The sequence below is a fragment of the Perissodus microlepis genome, chromosome 15, assembly GCF_051167445.1.
Source record: "Perissodus microlepis isolate ML-2025 ecotype Zambia chromosome 15, ASM5116744v1, whole genome shotgun sequence".
In the NCBI taxonomy this organism is placed as follows: domain Eukaryota; kingdom Metazoa; phylum Chordata; class Actinopteri; order Cichliformes; family Cichlidae; genus Perissodus; species Perissodus microlepis.
In genome coordinates, this window is record NC_140475.1 from 35,792,228 (window position 1) to 35,817,605 (window position 25,378).

Genomic DNA, 25,378 nt, shown 5'->3' on the forward strand with positions numbered 1-25,378 from the left:
TGCTTAAGGTTGTTTCTAAAATAATGTCCTAAAATATTTGAAAATTGTCGAGGTTTTAACTTTTATTCTTTCTTTTCTGCCTCTTGTTTCTAAAAGTCAGGAAAAAGAGTCACGCTGCGAAGAAACACCACACAGAAGATTTTCCCTCAGTAAAATGGTAAATATATTCATCTTGTTATGACGTTTGCTCACAATAACCAGGAGTGTTTCTGAAGCGATTCACTCTCATTTGGTGTTATTTGATCCAAAGACAACTGAGGGTCTTCAGAGCAGCGTGAACGGCCGTCACCTGAGAGCAAGACAGTCCTCGGGCCTTTGTGGTTCCCTCCAGGTACTCCAGCTTCATCCCACAGTCCAGAGAGATGCAGTTAGGTTGAATGTGAGTGTGAATGGTTGTCTGTTTCTCTGTGTTAGACTGACCTGTCCAGGTTGTACCCCCGCCTCTGGCCCCATAACAGCTGGGATGGCTCCAATCTTGAATTGGTGAAGCAGAAGAAATGGATGGAAGGATGATCCAAAGAGAAACATTGAAGGCCCTCTCACATAAAAAAGATAAGAACTCATTTTACACATTGTTGAAACATCCTGAAAGTTATTTGTTGTGTTTAGAAACTTGTTGAACTGTCATTAGAGTTTGTTTCGACTTGTTGTTCATTTCTTATTCGGTTCAGCTGTGTTTCTATGTGTCCTTAGTTCCCATAATCAGCCTCCTGTGTGTAAATATTGTGTCAGTCTCCCTTTGTCCCTTGTCAGAGTGTTAGTCTCCGTCCCCTCGTGTTTCCTTGCCTCAGTAGTTCTGTTTCCTACAGTTTTCCCCCAGTATAGGTTTTGGTTAGACTTTTTCAGTTCCCTTTGTCAGTCTTTGTATTTGGTATTTCCTCATCAGTCTCATCACTTTCCTCTCCAGAAAGAAAACAATAAAAAGACCTGAAGAGACGTCTATGCAAACGCTCTCATTGTGAAAGATAAGTATACATCCAACTAATCTGTGACTCTGTCACAGCTCTGATCAGCAATTCTTTCAGGTTTGTCTGTTTTGATGATGTTATTAATTATTATCCTTTATCCAGGATTTTCTCCTCCTTGAATCGCTACCTTATCGTGGTGGAGGGGTTTGTGTGTCCCAGGGATCCCAGGGGCTATGTTGTCTGGGGGCTTTTGCCCCCTGGTAGGGTCTCCCATGGCAAATTGGTCCTGGGTGAGGGACCAGACAAAGAGCGATTCAGAAGACCCTTATGAAAAGAATATCGAGGGAACAGTTTACCCTGCCCGGGATAGGGTTACCGGGGCCCCGCCCTGGAGCCAGGCCCAGGGAGGGTGCCCGAGGGCGAGCGTCTGGTGGCCGGGCCTTAGTCCATGGGGCCCGGCCGGGCACAGCCCGAAGAGGAGACATGGGCCCATCCTCCCGCAGGCCCACCACCCGCAGGAGGCGCCATAGGGGTCGGATGCATTGTGTGCCGGGTGGCGGCCAGGAGCGGAGGCCCTGGCGGACCGACCCCCGGCTGCCAAGACTGGCAATAGGGACATGGAATGTCACCTCTCTGGTGGGGAAGGAGCCTGAGTTAGTGCGTGAGGTTGAGAGGTACCGGCTAGATATAGTCGGGCTAGGGCTGGGCGATATATCAAAAATTTATCGTTACCGAAATTTATGACTCTCATCGACGTCATTTTGCCCATGTCGGTAAATTCGGTATTTAAAAAAAAAAGAAAAGGCATGTGCAGGTTGGCGATGTTCATGTCCCTTTAAGACGCTGTGCTACGTTACAGACTTGACGGGGTGTCAGGAAAAAGAGCCAAGATGAGAAGAAACACCACACAGAAGATTTTCCCTCAGTAAAATGGTAAATATATTCATCTTGTTATGACGTTTGCTCACAATAACCAGGAGTGTTCACGTTGTTCTGAAGTGATTCACTCTCATTTGGTGTTATTTGGTGTTTGTCTTTGAAAGGAGAGGAGCAGTAACGACACTGGGAGACAAACAACAGGATGATCCAAAGACAACTGAGAGTGTTCAGAGCAGCGTGAACGGCCGTCACCTGAGAGCAAGACAGTCCTCGGGCCTTTGTGGTTCCCTCCAGGTACTCCAGCTTCATCCCACAGTCCAGAGAGATGCAGTTAGGTTGAATGTGAGTGTGAATGGTTGTCTGTTTCTCTGTGTTAGACTGACCTGTCCAGGTTGTACCCCCGCCTCTGGCCCCATAACAGCTGGGATGGCTCCAATCTTGAATTGGATAAGCTGAAGAAATGGATGGAAGGATGATCCAAAGAGAAACATCAAAGGCCCTCTCACCAGCTTTCATTTATTAAATTTGTCTTTACTGAACGATTTCTGGTGTGTACTTGCGTTGATACTCAGACAACAGCTCGTCTTTCTGTTTGTGCTGGAAGATTCAGGCAAACACATATTACATATATAGATTGTTATATGACACAGTTTCACATTTAGTGCTATATGATAATGATAAGGTCCAGTTTAATAGTATTGCTAGTGTCTAATGAAATGAACACGTGATTTTCAGATCCAGCAAAGTGAATATTTTTCACTGTGGATAAATTACATGGAAACGTTTAATGAGTCATCAGCTATTTCACTACAAAGATGTGATTAAAGGTTCTCATACATGCAGGTCAGAAGTTTTGCTCCATCCTGGATGTTAAATGCTGATCAGTGTTTACACATATCTGCACATTTCTAACAGCTCATTTCACAGGTCATCAGTCTCCTGACTGCATATGCAGAGTTTTATCATCACGTGTTCATGGCAGACAAACATAATTATGAATTCTTGTTTTAGTTCCATTCAGTCACTCAACATCAGGTGTCTGCTTGTCCTGAGCTGTGAGAACTACAGTGAGTTGCTTTCCTCTTTAGCTTAGTATTAATAAACCAGGTCGTAGGTGGGCACCTGCATCAAGGAGTCAAGAAGCATATTTTATTGTTTAATGGTGAAAACAATGGATTCTTGTTCATTTGTTTAATGGAAAGACTGAAAGTGCGGCCTGGTGTTGACTTACACTTATTCAAAGTGATGAAGTACCAACAGATACTAAAAGTCACAGCCTGAAACACGTCAACTGCTTTATTATTTCTAGTTATAAATAAACTGTCAGTTTATGGCCCCTGTGGCTCGATCAGGACCCTTCCGGGATGTGGAGATATTTATTATTTACTATAACTTGTGCTTATGTTGGTTTTTGCTGTGGTTTCGCTACTGTGTTTTTCTCTTTTTGCTTGTTTTTATTTTTCCAGCAGGTGATCAAACAGATTTTTAGTGTCTTCTCTCTCTTCTCCTATTTTTTTTGCTTTCCATCTCCTTCTGTTGAGCATCTTCCCAACTTCTCTTTTCTTCATCTTTCTCTTTCCCATCCCCCAGTCCTGTCCGTTCTGATTGTAATCATTTCAAAGAAAAGAAAGAAATAATAAAGAGCTAATACACTTTGACAATCAAGTGGACCAGTGTGGCAAAAGCTGTAATGATCCATTTGGGAAAATAAATCTGTTGGACTGGTAAACTAATATACGATAATAATACGGTATGAAAAATGGCAAACATGAGAATTCTGTGTGTTTTCCTTCTTATCTGCAGACTAACAGTCCACAGGTTTGGTGCTCAGACTCCCTGGAGTTGGAGGAGAGAGAGCACAGAGGACAGCAAGGTGGAGGAGTGAAGGAGAAGGTGGTGCAGCTCAGTGTCCAATCAGGAGTGAGCATCTCTATATATGTATATAGAATATATATATTTCAAGTTTTTGTTTTGAGTTTTTGTTGTTTTTTATTTTTTAAAGCAAACACTAAAACTGTCACCCACACCTCTGAAGATAAAGATAACTAATCATAAATAAAGGGAATATTATGATGATGAGGACACTATCAGAGGTAGTTCAGGGAACTGTTATACTTCAGATACCAGAAAAATTGTTTTTCTTTTCTTGTTTTTTTGGCTTGACTTCATGGTAGGCAAAATGAAGAAGAGTGCTTGATTGCGCCTAAGTAAGTAAAAGCTGCATGGCAAAACAACACACACCTTCACTGCAGATGCATGCACAGAAACCAGTATTTTTTTGTATCTTAAATATTAAGTAGTGTGTGTACAGTAGTCAATATAATGGGATGTGTCCTAAAGCAGCGAAAGAAGAACTGACTTCTTACAGCAATTTGCAATATTTAGGATTTTATTGAACACTTTTACCTTTCAACATTTGTAACATTAGTGAGTAATGAAGCATTGCAGAATAAATAAAATAAAATACTAAAAGTCCGTTATTACACTCTTAAATCCTACTACTTATTCCTGCGTCTTTTGTGATCTTACAAAGCTTCAAATGACGCGTCGACTATTAAATTAGTCATCGACGATTTTGATAGTCACCGTAATCGTGACTCCTCGTGAACAAATATAGACACACTAATATTTCACCAGTGTTGTAACATCACATGTCGTTAGCATGGGTAAGAGAACGAAATCAATACCTCAGATGGAAGCACCTTGACTGGGTTACTTCAACATCACTGGGTGACATGTCACTTTGATGCACCGACAGTGGAATTATAGTTCAGGTGACCTGCATGCCTTTGCACTCTAAAGACACTAGAGCACCTAAAGGACGCATGGAAACATCAAGTGATACACAGATAAGACTGTTGCACAGAAATATGCAGTATCTGCACACTGTAACATGTTTAGTTGCTTTACTCAAGAGCCTGACTTCAGATGAATGACTCTGACAATCTAATTTTTCTTGCAGATTGAATGCACCTTCTGTGGGAAGTGGTACCACACAGTGTGTGTGGACTTCCCCTCTGCAGAAGGCGACTACAAATGTTGTGGTTGCTAAATAAACAGAAAAAATCGATCCCTGTTGTCTTTGCTTACTGATTGTTTTTAGTGTTGACAATCCACATTGCTGGGATTGCATCTTTCAACATGTTTGTGGGTAGATCTGGATGTACCAGGGGTAAGTGTAGCCACTCAGCCTCTACTCAATGTGATCATAGCAGCAGGTGCAGATGTGTCACAAGTTAATCTAGTAGTAGGCTATGGTATTTGGCCACAGGTGGCAGCAGTGGACTGACCTCCATTGGAGACTGCTCCAGCTGCTATGTGATAGTGTATCTGCTACAAATTGAAGATCATATGGAAGTTTTGGAAATTAACCCTTGTATTATGTTGACAAACAAAAAGGTGACATTGATTTTGTTGCGGGTCATTTTGACCCGTACTGTGTAAATCCACTCAGAATTGTCAAGAAACTGCAATAAAACAATAGCAACTTTATTTTCCATCAGATAAACATGTAGAACACAGACATACAACAGTTAGACTTTCCATAACTATTTTAGGAACCATTTGGTAAAGGTTTTTCGTTCTTATACACACACACACACACACATTTCTTTTGAACTTGCCCAACGTTCTCAGTTTTTCAATGCTCAACATTTTCGATTTTGTCCACGTGATGGACAGAATGTAACTGTGTGCTTTCTGCAGGTGTACTTCTTGCATTTCTCACACAAAATGCTTGTTTTAAAACAGGAATCTTCCTAACTAAGATTTAAAACAAAAGATTTCTACGTCCCCTCCAGTCTCAAAAACAGATGACAAACCAATCGACACACCTGAGTCACTGACTTTCTTAAATCCACTCACTCTCACTGGCTCTGTTCATTACTAATCACTGTGTAACTGCTGTGAATTCACAGTAACTGCCATCTCCTTACAAATGTTCATTAGATTAACCACACTTATACAGACTTGTATATAACTACCAACTCTCCAGCCATGTTGATGGATTGCCTATATTGGCTGGAAATATTCATTTCCAGAGAAAAGACACAGATAGACTCTGCTTACAGGATGTGATGTGACAACACTAATGAAATATTGATGTGTTATATTTGTCCAAGGCGTATTTCATTGTTATGGGAAAAGAGAATATTAAAATCATGATGACCAATTGGAGTGGTGATTTCTATGACTTTGTATATATAATTTGGAATGTTGTACAAATGTAGGCCAATAAAAAATATATGATATCATTTCATTCTTTTCAAAGGTTTATTTGCATGACGCACAGACAGACACAATTGAAAGGTACAAATGTGTTGTGCATGAAACGAATTCAAACGTGCTGCAGATGTGTGTCACAAGTTGATCTGGCTGTAGGCTGTGGCACTTGGCCAGAGGTGGCGCTGGTTGACTCAAGTCCATGTTAGTGCACAAAGTAAACTGCTCGCTTTAGTTGTGAAGCAAAAACGCTGAAACCGGAGAAATAAAACGTGCGAGGGGAACGATAACGACGACAAGAGTCTCCCGATCGTTTACTCTTGCTGTCCTGTGAACAACATCGGCGTGGTGTTAATTGTTTGCTGTTTTCGCGATCGCATCGCGCATGAGGATATCACCAGGTAAACTCGCCACATTTTTAAACATTTTGTTGTTCAACAGCATCAAGACTGACGGAGTGTGTTTGAGATAACCTCACAAGTGTCACAGATGACACATTTGGCGTTTTTTTTTGCTGGCTTGTCGGTAGCAGCTCCTGAAACGCAAGACTGCCACACATCTGTTCGACCAACGCCAGTTGATCTAAACGCCAGTAGATCTGGAACACCGGCGCACTCGTGCGTCTGAGGAGACGCGGACTGCGAACTGCTCTTCCTGGGATCTTCCTTTCCAATGTACGCTCACTCAGGAATAAGATAGACGAGCTGGCCCTGATGAGAAGCATGAACAGAGACTTTGCCTCCTCCTGTGTCTTATGTTTTACGGAGTCGTGGCTCTGTGAGGACATCCCGGACAGCGCGCTCAAGCTGGAGGGCTTTCATCTGCTGTGCGCGGACCGGCAGGCCTCTCTCTCTGGTAAGACCAAAGGTGGAGGTGTCTGCTTCTACATTAATAGTGGCTGGTGCACAGATGTAACAGTGATTGCTCAGCACTGCTCTTCCTCTCTGGAATACCTTTTTATTCACTGCAAACCGTTTTATTCTCCGCGGGAGTTTTCTTCATTCATCCTGGCCGCTGTTTACATCCCGCCAGATGCGGATGCGCAGGCAGCTCAGTGCGCACTCGCGGAGCAGATACTGCACATGGAGCGGACATTCCCGGACTCTCTCATCATTGCTCTTGGGGACTTTAACAAAGCCAATCTGAGCCATGAGCTTCCCAAATACAAGCAGTATATTAAATGCCCGACCAGAGAGGAGAGGACATTAGACCACTGTTACAGCACGATCAGCGGGGCCTATCGTGCGGTGCCCCGCTCTTCACTCGGACTTTCTGACCACGTCATGATCCACCTAATCCCCGCGTACAGACAGAGGCTGAAGCTCTCCAAACCTGTCGTGAGGACCAAAAAACTGTGGAGCAACGAGGCTGTGGAGGAGCTTCGCACGTGTTTGGAGTCTACAGACTGGGACACAATGAAGGCTGCTTCTAACAGCTTGGACGAGTTTACGGACACTGTCACCTCCTATATCCACTTCTGTGAGGACAGCATTGTGCCATCACGCACCAGGGTGAGTTATAACAATGACAAACCCTGGTTTACTCCTAAACTCAAAAAGCTGTGGCTGGAAAAGAGAAAGGCGTTCAGAAGCGGAGACAGGGACTGCTACAGAGAGGCCAAGTACAGGTTCACTAAAGAAGTGGACATTGCTAAACACCAGCACTCTGAGAAGATGCAGCAGCAGATCTCAGAGAATGACTCGGCCTCTGTGTGGAAAGGTTTTAGGAATATCACCAACTACAAGCCTAAAACCCCCCACTCCACTGATGACTTGCTCTTGGCCAACACCCTTAACGACTTTTACTGCCGTTTTGACGAGCCATCAGGCAGCCTTCACACCTCCAACGGCCCCAACAATAGAGACACTTTGGACACTCATTCCCCCACCTCTCCCCCCTCCATAGAGCCATCACCACCTTCAAACACTTCACCTACAACACCCCCCTCCTCACCCCACACAAAAGAGGATTTCACACCACCTCCTCCCACCACAACTCTTCATATTCATGAAGCAGGTGTGAGGAAGCAGTTTAAGAGTCTGAATGCTCGAAAAGCTCCCGGCCCAGACGGTGTGTCTCCTGCCACCCTCAGACACTGTGCAAACGAGCTGGCCCCAGTGTTTTCTGGCATTTTCAACTCCTCACTGCAGGCATGTCATGTGCCTGCCTGCTTCAAGTCCTCTACCATAATCCCTGTCCCCAAGAAACCTAGGATCACTGGGCTAAATGACTACAGACCTGTGGCTCTGACACCTGTGGTCATGAAGTCATTTGAGCGCCTGGTTCTCTCCTATCTCAAGACCCTCACGGCCCCCCTCCTGGACCCCCTGCAGTTTGCATACAGAGCCAACAGGTCTGTAGATGACGCCATCAACATGGCTCTACACTTCATCCTGCAGCATCTGGACTCCCCAGGAACCTACGCCAGGATCCTGTTTGTGGACTTCAGCTCTGCGTTCAACACCATCCTTCCAGACCATCTCCAAGGCAAGCTTTCCCAGATGAATGTGCCTGATCCCATCTGCCGGTGGATCACTGACTTCCTGACGGACAGGAAGCAGCATGTGAGGCTGGGAAAGAATGTCTCGGACTCCCGGACCATCAGCACCGGCTCCCCTCAGGGCTGTGTTCTTTCTCCTCTGCTCTTCTCCCTGTATACCAACTGCTGCACCTCCACCCACCAGTCTGTCAAGCTAATCAAGTTTGCAGATGACACCACCGTTATTGGACTCATCTCGGACGGGGATGAGTCTGCCTACAGGAGGGAGGCTGAACGTCTGGTGTCCTGGTGCAGCCACAACAACCTGGTGCTGAATGCCCAGAAGACAGTGGAGATTATTGTGGACTTCAGGAAGCACACAGCTCCACTCCCCCCCATCATCCTGACTGACACCCCCATCACCTCTGTGGACTCATTCCGCTTCCTGGGTACCACCATCACCCAGGACCTGAAGTGGGAGCCCACCATCACCTCCGTCATTAAGAAAGCCCAGCAGAGGATGTACTTCCTGAGGCAGCTGAAGAAATTCAACCTGCCAACACGGACGATGATGCAATTCTACACTGCAATCATCGAGTCCATCCTCACCTCCTCCATCACCGTGTGGTACGCTGGAGCCACTATCAGGGACAAACAGAGACTGCAGCGTGTTGTGCGCTCTGCTGAGAAGGTGATTGGCTGCAGACTCCCATCTCTGCAGGACCTGTACACCTCCAGGACACTGGGGCGTGCAGCTCGGATCTCAGCTGACCCTTCTCACCCTGGACACAGTCTGTTTGACCTGCTCCCCTCAGGCAGGAGGCTCCGGTCCATTCGCACCAGAACCTCTCGCCATAAGAACAGTTTCTTCCCCTCTGCTGTTGGACACATGAACAATAACCATATGACTGTTCCCACCACTAACACATGACCCTACGCTGTGTTCACTGCATCATTCCATGTTTGGCACTGATCACCACCTGCACTCATGTATATATCATGTATATATCTATCTACTTAGCACTTTTAATTCTTATTCTTATTTTTATTTTCATGTCTATTTAAGCGTAATTTATGACAGTATGTTTGCACTGAAGCACCGCAGCAATTTCCTAATGTTGTAAACCTGCTCAACATTTGGCAATAAAACCCTTTCTGATTCTGATTCTGATTCTGAAAAGAAAAGAGACAGAGATGTGTGTTTTCTGTTAATACCATAATTGCAGTCATCTTAAACAAACATGACATTTCTTTGGCACGATTGCTTTTTCGCTGATTTGAAACTTTAATGTGTGGTACAACAATTCTTCTAGTTAAATAATTCTACAAGAATTATTTAACAGAGGATAGAAAAAAAATACATTGTGTCAAGTTCCCTGGTTAAATGGGCTGTCTGTGTAAAAAGCATAAATGGCTGTTTGTCTTGGTGTATTGGTCTTTTGCCAGCATGGCAAACTAGATCAGTCTGCTGGGACATCTGATTTTAGGACAATCACTTGCTTTTCCAAAGGACACTGACAACCAGACATTAGATGCCACAGCCCTGGCCCACGGTATCCCCCCCCCCCTCCCCCCCATGCATGCGGTGGGCCTTCTGTAGAAAGAGAGCAGCTTAATGAAGGTGACAAGGTGAAAATAGGATGATTGATGTGCCGGTGCTGTGAGGGCATGTATAAAACCACCTACCCAAGTGTTGAATATAAGGAGGCTTTGAAGAATCTACAATAATTGTGTGTTGTTTGTACATGAATCACAATGTGTTACTTCAGAGGTGTGATGTTTTCAGGGGGTTTTTTCTGCGCTGCAGAAAATTGTAAAACTACTGTGAACTTGGTGGATCTGTCCAGATCTTTGACTGGAAACTATTTCTATGAATGAGTGGTTCAAAAATGTGTAAGTGAAAAGCTGCCATATTTCAGGTCCCAAAGTCAAATGAACACTGAGGGATCACTGAGAGCTAAAAACGGTCTAACTTCTTTCATCTTTAATAAAATGATCAGTGTTGCTGCTTTACCAGGTTTAACAACTAAGTTTAACATCCAGGCATCCATGAAAACAGAGTTTATTCAATTTAACTGAGTTAGAGGTTAGCAGGAAGTTAGCTCGCTAGTTTCCACCTAAACATGATCATCATAATCAGTGTTACTAATTCATACACTGGTTTATCATCTAGACTTTTTGTCTCATCCAGCACCATGATCAGGTCCAGTTTTTATTTCATCTTTGATTTTTCAGCTGCTGTGCCTGAGCAGCCTCCCAGAGACCCTTTGTTGCAGTTAGTCTTCCTCCAGATGTCATGGTCCTGGGCCATGTTGGCCCAGTATTCTTAGTTTTCATGTATTTTTGTATTTTGTTCCTTATTTAGGCCATGCTTCCTGGGTTGCCCTGTTACGTTGTTCCTTATGTGTTTTCCCCTTGTGACTCTTACCCCCTGTGTGCCCCTCTGTGTATTTGAGCCCTCGTCTCTCCTTGTGTTTTATTCCATGTTTTCCCCAGCCCGTTATGTCTGTGTTCTCCCCGTGCTCTCTCTCCTCCTGTCTGAACCTCTGTGTACTTCCTGTTTGACTTTGACAGTCTCTCGTCAGTATGCGTCATGTTGTGTTCACTCCTGCCCTGTCTCGTTACGATTATCTGTGTCAGCTGTGTTCCCCGTGTGCTCCCACTTCCCTCGTTAACCCTCTGTGTATTTATGTGCATGTCTCCCTCAGTTCAGTGTCGCGTCGTCCATGTCTCCTCCCCGAACCTGTGTGTCTTTCTGTGTTCCCTCGGTCTTCTGTTAGCATTCCCAGTTTAGTTCTGTTTCTTTGTGAAGCCTGCAATAAAGCAGTGATTTTGAGTTCAGCTTTTCGTCTCCGTGAGTTTTGCGTTTGGGTCCTCTTCTGCCTCCACACAGCCAGTTCATGACACCAGAAGCCATCTGGCTGCTTGATCCAGCTCTGGCTGCTGCACCGGGAAAGAGCAGTGAGGAGGTGGATTGATAAATGAAATTCATAACAAAAATTCATAATGGACTTTTTCCATTTAGGAATAATAAAAATCAGCTTTCTTTTTAATTGCTATTAACTGACAGTCAGATAACCAGCTTTTAAAAACATATTCATAAACACTTTGCAGTCAACAAAATTTGCACAGAGGTTATAGATGAAATAAAAGTATCACGTGTTTTCTAGGTGTGTTTATAACTCTGTTATTGTACATATTCTGTGTTATACATCATAATCATTCCAGTCTTTTTTTTTTTTTTTTACTGATTTAATCTTTATAAAACTGTTATTTATTTATTTATTTTTGTGATTTCTGCTGCCCTATTGGTCTGGTCTCTCTTGAAAGTCTGAGAATGTGATATTCATAATAAAAGGATTTAAAAGTTTACTGCCAAAAAATGATTGCACTTCATAACAGAAATGTGCTAACTGGCTTGAAATAGATTGAAACTGTTATGAGATTGCTTCAGGGAGCAGACATGACACCGTCTTTTAGGTTTCGCCATCACTTTGTATTATGCGCACAACACCACCCTCCTCTGGCTTCCACATGAACTGCACCTTAAACATCAACTGTTTACAAATGTCATGACACAAACAAACGTTTCAATACCGTAAATCACTTTTTGGACTGCGATCACTTTTTGGCACAACATCGGCTCTGATAACATTTAAAGCGCATTGAAAAACTATTCTTTAACGCTAAAAATCCATTATCAATTGTAATTATTTATGTATTAATTTAAATTTCAGATATCGATCTTCATTTTTGTAAACTGGTGAATTAATGATTTTTTAAAAAATTAAAACGACAAAGTTTGGCAATATATTTTTTGAAAAGGATGAATAAAACAGTAAAATAAAATGAGAAATATATATATATTTTTAAAAACTATGATAATTAGACAAACTTTATTTTAAATATATACAATTGATTTTCGGTGACACTGGGTGTCATGGTGATGATGACGTGTTTGAGTGCAGGTATAAAAGCAGGAGGCAAAATGGGAATTCGGGTTTCACGTTTGAGCGCAAACAGGAGCTTTTTCCCACTAGTGCTGTGAAAACTCGGATTTTTCAAACTACAGCTAACGTTTGAAAATCTTCAAGAAGGATTTGCAAAATGACTTCAAACTTCAGTCGCGAGATGCACCTGCTCTCCCTTTTCATTGAGGAGGTGCTAGATCAACGCTATGGTGAGTACAGCAGGCTAATATGTCAGAGTGCTAGCAAACAAATACAACTTAGATTTTTGTCTTTTATTGTTTGGAAGTAGGACTTCATGAGTGTTAACATTTAGGATGAGATGTTTCATACTTGAGTAACATCAATTTTAACGTGTGCCAGTACACTATAAAGATGGCGCCATGTTTTTTTTTAATTGCTAAGGCATTGGAGGATGCTGACGTCAGCGCGCGGGCCGTTTTTGCATGTAGAGGGTTTGAGTTGACATGTTTGGGCTGCTGGCGCTGAGTTATACGTGAAAGTTTCATAGATTGTGAATGTGTAAAGCTGGAGAATGGAGTTTTAAAAGTTCACAGAGTCGCTGGATGAGTTTGAGATTGAAACAGTGTGTGCCTGCAATAAGGAGGTGGGAGGTTTCTCACCTAAATGTAGCTGCTTTAGTCTCAAAATATCGATGCTCAACTAATATGAAGATATTACTCCTTAATGTGAATGCGTATTAAAACCTCAGTGAAAGTCCATGCAGCCTTACACAACATGAAAACTTTTACCAGGTGAAAAATGTGAAGGCTTTCATAAACAATGAGTTCTGCTGGGAGCTTCTTACTGTTTGTGTGTGGAAGAGCTTATGATGATGTAAAGCCATGTCTGCACAATTTAAATTCAGGCTTTAATTTGTGTGATCACATGATTAACGTAGACCCACGCTTTGCTTTCTCGTAGCTGATCTGGTGAGTCCAGTCACTGCACCTCAGATGGTCCTCATTAACTTGAGGAACCGTGAACTGAGCAGGAGCCATCTGAACTCCATGTCCCACCTGGTCCTCACTCTTTACCATAACCTGGTGACTGGGTCCAAGGACTTTCCTTACATACCTTTTAAAGGATGGTTCCACCGGGACCTGGTGACGACACCATTTGTCGATGTGAGGCAGAGCCAGAGAGAGAACACCACTCCTTCTCCTCCTACGGACTCACCAGCTGGCATGATGCTGCCGCCTGCGGGCTCCAGCTCTCATCCACGCTTCCTGACTCCAGTTCTTCCAGAGAAAGCAGATCTTGCTGTGCTGAAGGCAGATCGGAGGAACTGTGTCCGCACCCTGACTGTCGACGGCCTCCCCATCACAAGAGTCATCTCCACTGTTTACCGAACAGAGGACACTGAGATGAAGAACCGCTGGAGAATAACAGACTACAGCGCGGACGGCAGAGTTCTCATTTCGGTGCTCTGCCGTTTTCTAAATATGTCGGCAAAGCGTGCTAAGAGGAAGGCGGAGGAAGAGAGCAGCATCCGGAGCCCGACTCAAGCAAGGAAGCGCTTGAGATTATAATATACAGTGAAGCATGTCGAACGTCAGCAAGCCTGAACAAAGTGGTAAGTAGTAAATAGTGCTTAAGGTTGTTTCTAAAATAATGTCCTAAAATATTTGAAAATTGTCGAGGTTTTAACTTTTATTCTTTCTTTTCTGCCTCTTGTTTCTAAAAGTCAGGAAAAAGAGTCACGCTGCGAAGAAACACCACACAGAAGATTTTCCCTCAGTAAAATGGTAAATATATTCATCTTGTTATGACGTTTGCTCACAATAACCAGGAGTGTTTCTGAAGTGATTCACTCTCATTTGGTGTTATTTGATCCAAAGACAACTGAGGGTCTTCAGAGCAGCGTGAACGGCCGTCACCTGAGAGCAAGACAGTCCTCGGGCCTTTGTGGTTCCCTCCAGGTACTCCAGCTTCATCCCACAGTCCAGAGAGATGCAGTTAGGTTGAATGTGAGTGTGAATGGTTGTCTGTTTCTCTGTGTTAGACTGACCTGTCCAGGTTGTACCCCCGCCTCTGGCCCCATAACAGCTGGGATGGCTCCAATCTTGAATTGGTGAAGCAGAAGAAATGGATGGAAGGATGATCCAAAGAGAAACATTGAAGGCCCTCTCACAAAAAAAGATAAGAACTCATTTTACACATTGTTGAAACATCCTGAAAGTTATTTGTTGTGTTTAGAAACTTGTTGAACTGTCATTAGAGTTTGTTTCGACTTGTTGTTCATTTCTTATTCGGTTCAGCTGTGTTTCTATGTGTCCTTAGTTCCCATAATCAGCCTCCTGTGTGTAAATATTGTGTCAGTCTCCCTTTGTCCCTTGTCAGAGTGTTAGTCTCCGTCCCCTCGTGTTTCCTTGCCTCAGTAGTTCTGTTTCCTACAGTTTTCCCCCAGTATAGGTTTTGGTTAGACTTTTTCAGTTCCCTTTGTCAGTCTTTGTATTTGGTATTTCCTCATCAGTCTCATCACTTTCCTCTCCAGAAAGAAAACAATAAAAAGACCTGAAGAGACGTCTATGCAAACGCTCTCATTGTGAAAGATAAGTATACATCCAACTAATCTGTGACTCTGTCACAGCTCTGATCAGCAATTCTTTCAGGTTTGTCTGTTTTGATGATGTTATTAATTATTATCCTTTATCCAGGATTTTCTCCTCCTTGAATCGCTACCTTATCGTGGTGGAGGGGTTTGTGTGTCCCAGGGATCCCAGGGGCTATGTTGTCTGGGGGCTTTTGCCCCCTGGTAGGGTCTCCCATGGCAAATTGGTCCTGGGTGAGGGACCAGACAAAGAGCGATTCAGAAGACCCTTATGAAAAGAATATCGAGGGAACAGTTTACCCTGCCCGGGATAGGGTTACCGGGGCCCCACCCTGGAGCCAGGCCCGGGGAGGGTGCCCGAGAGCGAGCGTCTGGTGGCCGGGCCTTAGTCCATGGGGCCCGGCCGGGCACAGCCCGAAGAGGAGACATGGGCCCATCCTCCCGCAGGCCCACCACCCGCAGGAGGCGCCATAGGGGTCGGGTGCATTGTGTGCCGGGTGGCGGCCAGGAGCGGAGGCCCTGGCGGACCGACCCCCGGCTGCCAAGACTGGCAATAGGGACATGGAATGTCACCTCTCTGGTGGGGAAGGAGCCTGAGTTAGTGCGTGAGGTTGAGAGGTACCGGCTAGATATAGTCGGGCTAGGGCTGGGCGATATATCAAAAATTTATCGTTACCGAAATTTATGACTCTCATCGACGTCATTTTGCCCATGTCGGTAAATTCGGTATTTAAAAAAAAAAGAAAAGGCATGTGCAGGTTGGCGATGTTCATGTCCCTTTAAGACGCTGTGCTACGTTACAGACTTGACGGGGTGTCAGGAAAAAGAGCCAAGATGAGAAGAAACACCACACAGAAGATTTTCCCTCAGTAAAATGGTAAATATATTCATCTTGTTATGACGTTTGCTCACAATAACCAGGAGTGTTCACGTTGTTCTGAAGTGATTCACTCTCATTTGGTGTTATTTGGTGTTTGTCTTTGAAAGGAGAGGAGCAGTAACGACACTGGGAGACAAACAACAGGATGATCCAAAGACAACTGAGAGTGTTCAGAGCAGCGTGAACGGCCGTCACCTGAGAACAAGACAGTCCTCGGGCCTTTGTGGTTCCCTCCAGGTACTCCAGCTTCATCCCACAGTCCAGAGAGATGCAGTTAGGTTGAATGTGAGTGTGAATGGTTGTCTGTTTCTCTGTGTTAGACTGACCTGTCCAGGTTGTACCCCCGCCTCTGGCCCCATAACAGCTGGGATGGCTCCAATCTTGAATTGGATAAGCTGAAGAAATGGATGGAAGGATGATCCAAAGAGAAACATCAAAGGCCCTCTCACCAGCTTTCATTTATTAAATTTGTCTTTACTGAACGATTTCTGGTGTGTACTTGCGTTGATACTCAGACAACAGCTCGTCTTTCTGTTTGTGCTGGAAGATTCAGGCAAACACATATTACATATATAGATTGTTATATGACACAGTTTCACATTTAGTGCTATATGATAATGATAAGGTCCAGTTTAATAGTATTGCTAGTGTCTAATGAAATGAACACGTGATTTTCAGATCCAGCAAAGTGAATATTTTTCACTGTGGATAAATTACATGGAAACGTTTAATGAGTCATCAGCTATTTCACTACAAAGATGATGTGATTAAAGGTTCTCATACATGCAGGTCAGAAGTTTTGCTCCATCCTGGATGTTAAATGCTGATCAGTGTTTACACATATCTGCACATTTCTAACAGCTCATTTCACAGGTCATCAGTCTCCTGACTGCATATGCAGAGTTTTATCATCACGTGTTCATGGCAGACAAACATAATTATGAATTCTTGTTTTAGTTCCATTCAGTCACTCAACATCAGGTGTCTGCTTGTCCTGAGCTGTGAGAACTACAGTGAGTTGCTTTCCTCTTTAGCTTAGTATTAATAAACCAGGTCGTAGGTGGGCACCTGCATCAAGGAGTCAAGAAGCATATTTTATTGTTTAATGGTGAAAACAATGGATTCTTGTTCATTTGTTTAATGGAAAGACTGAAAGTGCGGCCTGGTGTTGACTTACACTTATTCAAAGTGATGAAGTACCAACAGATACTAAAAGTCACAGCCTGAAACACGTCAACTGCTTTATTATTTCTAGTTATAAATAAACTGTCAGTTTATGGCCCCTGTGGCTCGATCAGGACCCTTCCGGGATGTGGAGATATTTATTATTTACTATAACTTGTGCTTATGTTGGTTTTTGCTGTGGTTTCGCTACTGTGTTTTTCTCTTTTTGCTTGTTTTTATTTTTCCAGCAGGTGATCAAACAGATTTTTAGTGTCTTCTCTCTCTTCTCCTATTTTTTTTGCTTTCCATCTCCTTCTGTTGAGCATCTTCCCAACTTCTCTTTTCTTCATCTTTCTCTTTCCCATCCCCAGTCCTGTCCGTTCTGATTGTAATCATTTCAAAGAAAAGAAAGAAATAATAAAGAGCTAATACACTTTGACAATCAAGTGGACCAGTGTGGCAAAAGCTGTAATGATCCATTTGGGAAAATAAATCTGTTGGACTGGTAAACTAATATACGATAATAATACGGTATGAAAAATGGCAAACATGAGAATTCTGTGTGTTTTCCTTATCTGCAGACTAACAGTCCACAGGTTTGGTGCTCAGACTCTGATTTGTTCCCTGGAGATGGAGGAGAGAGAGCACAGAGGACAGCAAGGTGGAGGAGTGAAGGAGAAGGTGGTGCAGCTCAGTGTCCAATCAGGAGTGAGCATCTCTATATATGTATATAGAATATATATATTTCAAGTTTTTGTTTTGAGTTTTTGTTGTTTTTTATTTTTTAAAGCAAACACTAAAACTGTCACCCACACCTCTGAAGATAAAGATAACTAATCATAAATAAAGGGAATATTATGATGATGAGGACACTATCAGAGGTAGTTCAGGGAACTGTTATACTTCAGATACCAGAAAAATCGTTTTTCTTTTCTTGTTTTTTTGGCTTGACTTCATGGTAGGCAAAATGAAGAAGAGTGCTTGATTGCGCCTAAGTAAGTAAAAGCTGCATGGCAAAACAACACACACCTTCACTGCAGATGCATGCACAGAAACCAGTATTTTTTGTACCTTAAATATTAAGTAGTGTGTGTACAGTAGTCAATATAATGGGATGTGTCCTAAAGCAGCGAAAGAAGAACTGACTTCTTACAGCAATTTGCAATATTTAGGATTTTATTGAACACTTTTACCTTTCAACATTTGTAACATTAGTGAGTAATGAAGCATTGCAGAATAAATAAAATAAAATACTAAAAGTCCGTTATTACACTCTTAAATCCTACTACTTATTCCTGCGTCTTTTGTGATCTTACAAAGCTTCAAATGACGCGTCGACTATTAAATTAGTCATCGACGATTTTGATAGTCACCGTAATCGTGACTCCTCGTGAACAAATATAGACACACTAATATTTCACCAGTGTTGTAACATCACATGTCGTTAGCATGGGTAAGAGAACGAAATCAATACCTCAGATGGAAGCACCTTGACTGGGTTACTTCAACATCACTGGGTGACATGTCACTTTGATGCACCGACAGTGGAATTATAGTTCAGGTGACCTGCATGCCTTTGCACTCTAAAGACACTAGAGCACCTAAAGGACGCATGGAAACATCAAGTGATACACAGATAAGACTGTTGCACAGAAATATGCAGTATCTGCACACTGTAACATGTTTAGTTGCTTTACTCAAGAGCCTGACTTCAGATGAATGACTCTGACAATCTAATTTTTCTTGCAGATTGAATGCACCTTCTGTGGGAAGTGGTACCACACAGTGCGTGTGGACTTCCCCTCTGCAGAAGGCGACTACAAATGTTGTGGTTGCTAAATAAACAGAAAAAATTGATCCCTGTTGTCTTTGCTTACTGATTGTTTTTAGTGTTGACAATCCACATTGCTGGGATTGCATCTTTCAACATGTTTGTGGGTAGATCTGGATGTACCAGGGGTAAGTGTAGCCACTCAGCCTCTACTCAATGTGATCATAGCAGCAGGTGCAGATGTGTCACAAGTTAATCTAGTAGTAGGCTATGGTATTTGGCCACAGGTGGCAGCAGTGGACTGACCTCCATTGGAGACTGCTCCAGCTGCTATGTGATAGTGTATCTGCTACAAATTGAAGATCATATGGAAGTTTTGGAAATTAACCCTTGTATTATGTTGACAAACAAAAAGGTGACATTGATTTTGTTGCGGGTCATTTTGACCCGTACTGTGTAAATCCACTCAGAATTGTCAAGAAACTGCAATAAAACAATAGCAACTTTATTTTCCATCAGATAAACATGTAGAACACAGACATACAACAGTTAGACTTTCCATAACTATTTTAGGAACCATTTGGTAAAGGTTTTTCGTTCTTATACACACACACACACACACACACATTTCTTTTGAACTTGCCCAACGTTCTCAGTTTTTCAATGCTCAACATTTTCGATTTTGTCCACGTGATGGACAGAATGTAACTGTGTGCTTTCTGCAGGTGTACTTCTTGCATTTCTCACACAAAATGCTTGTTTTAAAACAGGAATCTTCCTAACTAAGATTTAAAACAAAAGATTTCTACGTCCCCTCCAGTCTCAAAAACAGATGACAAACCAATCGACACACCTGAGTCACTGACTTTCTTAAATCCACTCACTCTCACTGGCTCTGTTCATTACTAATCACTGTGTAACTGCTGTGAATTCACAGTAACTGCCATCTCCTTACAAATGTTCATTAGATTAACCACACTTATACAGACTTGTATATAACTACCAACTCTCCAGCCATGTTGATGGATTGCCTATATTGGCTGGAAATATTCATTTCCAGAGAAAAGACACAGATAGACTCTGCTTACAGGATGTGATGTGACAACACTAATGAAATATTGATGTGTTATATTTGTCCAAGGCGTATTTCATTGTTATGGGAAAAGAGAATATTAAAATCATGATGACCAATTGGAGTGGTGATTTCTATGACTTTGTATATATAATTTGGAATGTTGTACAAATGTAGGCCAATAAGAAATATATGATATCATTTCATTCTTTTCAAAGGTTTATTTGCATGACGCACAGACAGACACAATTGAAAGGTACAAATGTGTTGTGCATGAAACGAATTCAAACGTGCTGCAGATGTGTGTCACAAGTTGATCTGGCTGTAGGCTGTGGCACTTGGCCAGAGGTGGCGCTGGTTGACTCAAGTCCATGTTAGTGCACAAAGTAAACTGCTCGCTTTAGTTGTGCAGCAAAAACGCTGAAACCGGAGAAATAAAACGTGCGAGGGGAACGATAACGACGACAAGAGTCTCCCGATCGTTTACTCTTGCTGTCCTGTGAACAACATCGGCGTGGTGTTAATTGTTTGCTGTTTTCGCGATCGCATCGCGCATGAGGATATCACCAGGTAAACTCGCCACATTTTTAAACATTTTGTTGTTCAACAGCATCAAGACTGACGGAGTGTGTTTGAGATAACCTCACAAGTGTCACAGATGACACATTTGGCGTTTTTTTTGCTGGCTTGTCGGTAGCAGCTCCTGAAACGCAAGACTGCCACACATCTGTTCGACCAACGCCAGTTGATCTAAACGCCAGTAGATCTGGAACACCGGCGCACTCGTGCGTCTGAGGAGACGCGGACTGCGAACTGCTCTTCCTGGGATCTTCCTTTCCAATGTACGCTCACTCAGGAATAAGATAGACGAGCTGGCCCTGATGAGAAGCATGAACAGAGACTTTGCCTCCTCCTGTGTCTTATGTTTTACGGAGTCGTGGCTCTGTGAGGACATCCCGGACAGCGCGCTCAAGCTGGAGGGCTTTCATCTGCTGTGCGCGGACCGGCAGGCCTCTCTCTCTGGTAAGACCAAAGGTGGAGGTGTCTGCTTCTACATTAATAGTGGCTGGTGCACAGATGTAACAGTGATTGCTCAGCACTGCTCTTCCTCTCTGGAATACCTTTTTATTCACTGCAAACCGTTTTATTCTCCGCGGGAGTTTGCTTCATTCATCCTGGCCGCTGTTTACATCCCGCCAGATGCGGATGCGCAGGCAGCTCAGTGCGCACTCGCGGAGCAGATACTGCACATGGAGCGGACATTCCCGGACTCTCTCATCATTGCTCTAGGGGACTTTAACAAAGCCAATCTGAGCCATGAGCTTCCCAAATACAAGCAGTATATTAAATGCCCGACCAGAGAGGAGAGGACATTAGACCACTGTTACAGCACGATCAGCGGGGCCTATCGTGCGGTGCCCCGCGCTTCACTCGGACTTTCTGACCACGTCATGATCCACCTAATCCCCGCGTACAGACAGAGGCTGAAGCTCTCCAAACCTGTCGTGAGGACCAAAAAACTGTGGAGCAACGAGGCTGTGGAGGAGCTTCGCACGTGTTTGGAGTCTACAGACTGGGACACAATGAAGGCTGCTTCTAACAGCTTGGACGAGTTTACGGACACTGTCACCTCCTATATCCACTTCTGTGAGGACAGCATTGTGCCATCACGCACCAGGGTGAGTTATAACAATGACAAACCCTGGTTTACTCCTAAACTCAAAAAGCTGTGGCTGGAAAAGAGAAAGGCGTTCAGAAGCGGAGACAGGGACTGCTACAGAGAGGCCAAGTACAGGTTCACTAAAGAAGTGGACATTGCTAAACACCAGCACTCTGAGAAGATGCAGCAGCAGATCTCAGAGAATGACTCGGCCTCTGTGTGGAAAGGTTTTAGGAATATCACCAACTACAAGCCTAAAACCCCCCACTCCACTGATGACTTGCTCTTGGCCAACACCCTTAACGACTTTTACTGCCGTTTTGACGAGCCATCAGGCAGCCTTCACACCTCCAACGGCTCCAACAATAGAGACACTTTGGACACTCATTCCCCCACCTCTCCCCCCTCCATAGAGCCATCACCACCTTCAAACACTTCACCTACAACACCCCCCTCCTCACCCCACACCAAAGAGGATTTCACACCACCTCCTCCCACCACAACTCTTCATATTCATGAAGCAGGTGTGAGGAAGCAGTTTAAGAGTCTGAATGCTCGAAAAGCTCCCGGCCCAGACGGTGTGTCTCCTGCCACCCTCAGACACTGTGCAAACGAGCTGGCCCCAGTGTTTTCTGGCATTTTCAACTCCTCACTGCAGGCATGTCATGTGCCTGCCTGCTTCAAGTCCTCTACCATAATCCCTGTCCCCAAGAAACCTAGGATCACTGGGCTAAATGACTACAGACCTGTGGCTCTGACACCTGTGGTCATGAAGTCATTTGAGCGCCTGGTTCTCTCCTATCTCAAGACCCTCACGGCCCCCCTCCTGGACCCCCTGCAGTTTGCATACAGAGCCAACAGGTCTGTAGATGACGCCATCAACATGGCTCTACACTTCATCCTGCAGCATCTGGACTCCCCAGGAACCTACGCCAGGATCCTGTTTGTGGACTTCAGCTCTGCGTTCAACACCATCCTTCCAGACCATCTCCAAGGCAAGCTTTCCCAGATGAATGTGCCTGATCCCATCTGCCGGTGGATCACTGACTTCCTGACGGACAGGAAGCAGCATGTGAGGCTTGGAAAGAATGTCTCGGACTCCCGGACCATCAGCACCGGCTCCCCTCAGGGCTGTGTTCTTTCTCCTCTGCTCTTCTCCCTGTATACCAACTGCTGCACCTCCACCCACCAGTCTGTCAAGCTAATCAAGTTTGCAGATGACACCACCGTTATTGGACTCATCTCGGACGGGGATGAGTCTGCCTACAGGAGGGAGGTTGAACGTCTGGTGTCCTGGTGCAGCCACAACAACCTGGTGCTGAATGCCCAGAAGACAGTGGAGATTATTGTGGACTTCAGGAAGCACACAGCTCCACTCCCCCCCATCATCCTGACTGACACCCCCATCACCTCTGTGGACTCATTCCGCTTCCCGGGTACCACCATCACCCAGGACCTGAAGTGGGAGCCCACCATCACCTCCGTCATTAAGAAAGCCCAGCAGAGGATGTACTTCCTGAGGCAGCTGAAGAAATTCAACCTGCCAACACGGACGATGATGCAATTCTACACTGCAATCATCGAGTCCATCCTCACCTCCTCCATCACCGTGTGGTACGCTGGAGCCACTATCAGGGACAAACAGAGACTGCAGCGTGTTGTGCGCTCTGCTGAGAAGGTGATTGGCTGCAGACTCCCATCTCTGCAGGACCTGTACACCTCCAGGACACTGGGGCGTGCAGCTCGGATCTCAGCTGACCCTTCTCACCCTGGACACAGTCTGTTTGACCTGCTCCCCTCAGGCAGGAGGCTCCGGTCCATTCGCACCAGAACCTCTCGCCATAAGAACAGTTTCTTCCCCTCTGCTGTTGGACACATGAACAATAACCATATGACTGTTCCCACCACTAACACATGACCCTACGCTGTGTTCACTGCATCATTCCATGTTTGGCACTGATCACCACCTGCACTCATGTATATATCATGTATATATCTATCTACTTAGCACTTTTAATTCTTATTCTTATTTTTATTTTCATGTCTATTTAAGCGTAATTTATGACAGTATGTTTGCACTGAAGCACCGCAGCAATTTCCTAATGTTGTAAACCTGCTCAACATTTGGCAATAAAACCCTTTCTGATTCTGATTCTGAAAAGAAAAGAGACAGAGATGTGTGTTTTCTGTTAATACCATAATTGCAGTCATCTTAAACAAACATGACATTTCTTTGGCACAATTGCTTTTTCGCTGATTTGAAACTTTAATGTGTGGTACAACAATTCTTCTAGTTAAATAATTCTACAAGAATTATTTAACAGAGGATAGAAAAAAAATACATTGTGTCAAGTTCCCTGGTTAAATGGGCTGTCTGTGTAAAAAGCATAAATGGCTGTTTGTCTTGGTGTATTGGTCTTTTGCCAGCATGGCAAACTAGATCAGTCTGCTGGGACATCTGATTTTAGGACAATCACTTGCTTTTCCAAAGGACACTGACAACCAGACATTAGATGCCACAGCCCTGGCCCACGGTATCCCCCCCCCCCTCCCCCCCATGCATGCGGTGGGCCTTCTGTAGAAAGAGAGCAGCTTAATGAAGGTGACAAGGTGAAAATAGGATGATTGATGTGCCGGTGCTGTGAGGGCATGTATAACACCACCTACCCAAGTGTTGAATATAAGGAGGCTTTGAAGAATCTACAATAATTGTGTGTTGTTTGTACATGAATCACAATGTGTTACTTCAGAGGTGTGATGTTTTCAGGGGTTTTTTTCTGCGCTGCAGAAAATTGTAAAACTACTGTGAACTTGGTGGATCTGTCCAGATCTTTGACTGGAAACTATTTCTATGAATGAGTGGTTCAAAAATGTGTAAGTGAAAAGCTGCCATATTTCAGGTCCCAAAGTCAAATGAACACTGAGGGATCACTGAGAGCTAAAAACGGTCTAACTTCTTTCATCTTTAATAAAATGATCAGTGTTGCTGCTTTACCAGGTTTAACAACTAAGTTTAACATCCAGGCATCCATGAAAACAGAGTTTATTCAATTTAACTGAGTTAGAGGTTAGCAGGAAGTTAGCTCGCTAGTTTCCACCTAAACATGATCATCATAATCAGTGTTACTAATTCATACACTGGTTTATCATCTAGACTTTTTGTCTCATCCAGCACCATGATCAGGTCCAGTTTTTATTTCATCTTTGATTTTTCAGCTGCTGTGCCTGAGCAGCCTCCCAGAGACCCTTTGTTGCAGTTAGTCTTCCTCCAGATGTCATGGTCCTGGGCCATGTTGGCCCAGTATTCTTAGTTTTCATGTATTTTTGTATTTTGTTCCTTATTTAGGCCATGCTTCCTGGGTTGCCCTGTTACGTTGTTCCTTATGTGTTTTCCCCTTGTGACTCTTACCCCCTGTGTGCCCCTCTGTGTATTTGAGCCCTCGTCTCTCCTTGTGTTTTATTCCATGTTTTCCCCAGCCCGTTATGTCTGTGTTCTCCCCGTGCTCTCTCTCCTCCTGTCTGAACCTCTGTGTACTTCCTGTTTTACTTTGACAGTCTCTCGTCAGTATGCGTCATGTTGTGTTCACTCCTGCCCTGTCTCGTTACGATTATCTGTGTCAGCTGTGTTCCCCGTGTGCTCCCACTTCCCTCGTTAACCCTCTGTGTATTTATGTGCATGTCTCCCTCAGTTCAGTGTCGCGTCGTCCATGTCTCCTCCCCGAACCTGTGTGTCTTTCTGTGTTCCCTCGGTCTTCTGTTGGCATTCCCAGTTTAGTTCTGTTTCTTTGTGAAGCCTGCAATAAAGCAGTGATTTTGAGTTCA

General features: G+C 43.9%; 2 protein-coding genes across 2 annotated transcripts; both read left to right on the forward strand.

Moving 5' to 3' along the window:
- Positions 1-12,425: 12,425 nt before the first annotated feature.
- On the forward strand, positions 12,426-14,050 carry LOC146372581 (uncharacterized). Its single transcript, XM_084954333.1, has 2 exons — positions 12,426-12,667; positions 13,380-14,050. The coding sequence occupies exons 1-2, from the start codon at positions 12,595-12,597 to the stop codon at positions 13,985-13,987; spliced, it is 681 nt and encodes a 226-aa protein (XP_084810459.1). The 5' UTR covers positions 12,426-12,594; the 3' UTR covers positions 13,988-14,050.
- Positions 14,051-16,177: 2,127 nt separating this feature from the next.
- On the forward strand, positions 16,178-25,378 carry LOC146372582 (uncharacterized). The gene is made up of 2 exons (XM_084953721.1): positions 16,178-16,380; positions 17,635-25,378. The coding sequence occupies exon 2, from the start codon at positions 20,778-20,780 to the stop codon at positions 23,472-23,474; it is 2,697 nt and encodes an 898-aa protein (XP_084809847.1). The 5' UTR covers positions 16,178-16,380; positions 17,635-20,777; the 3' UTR covers positions 23,475-25,378.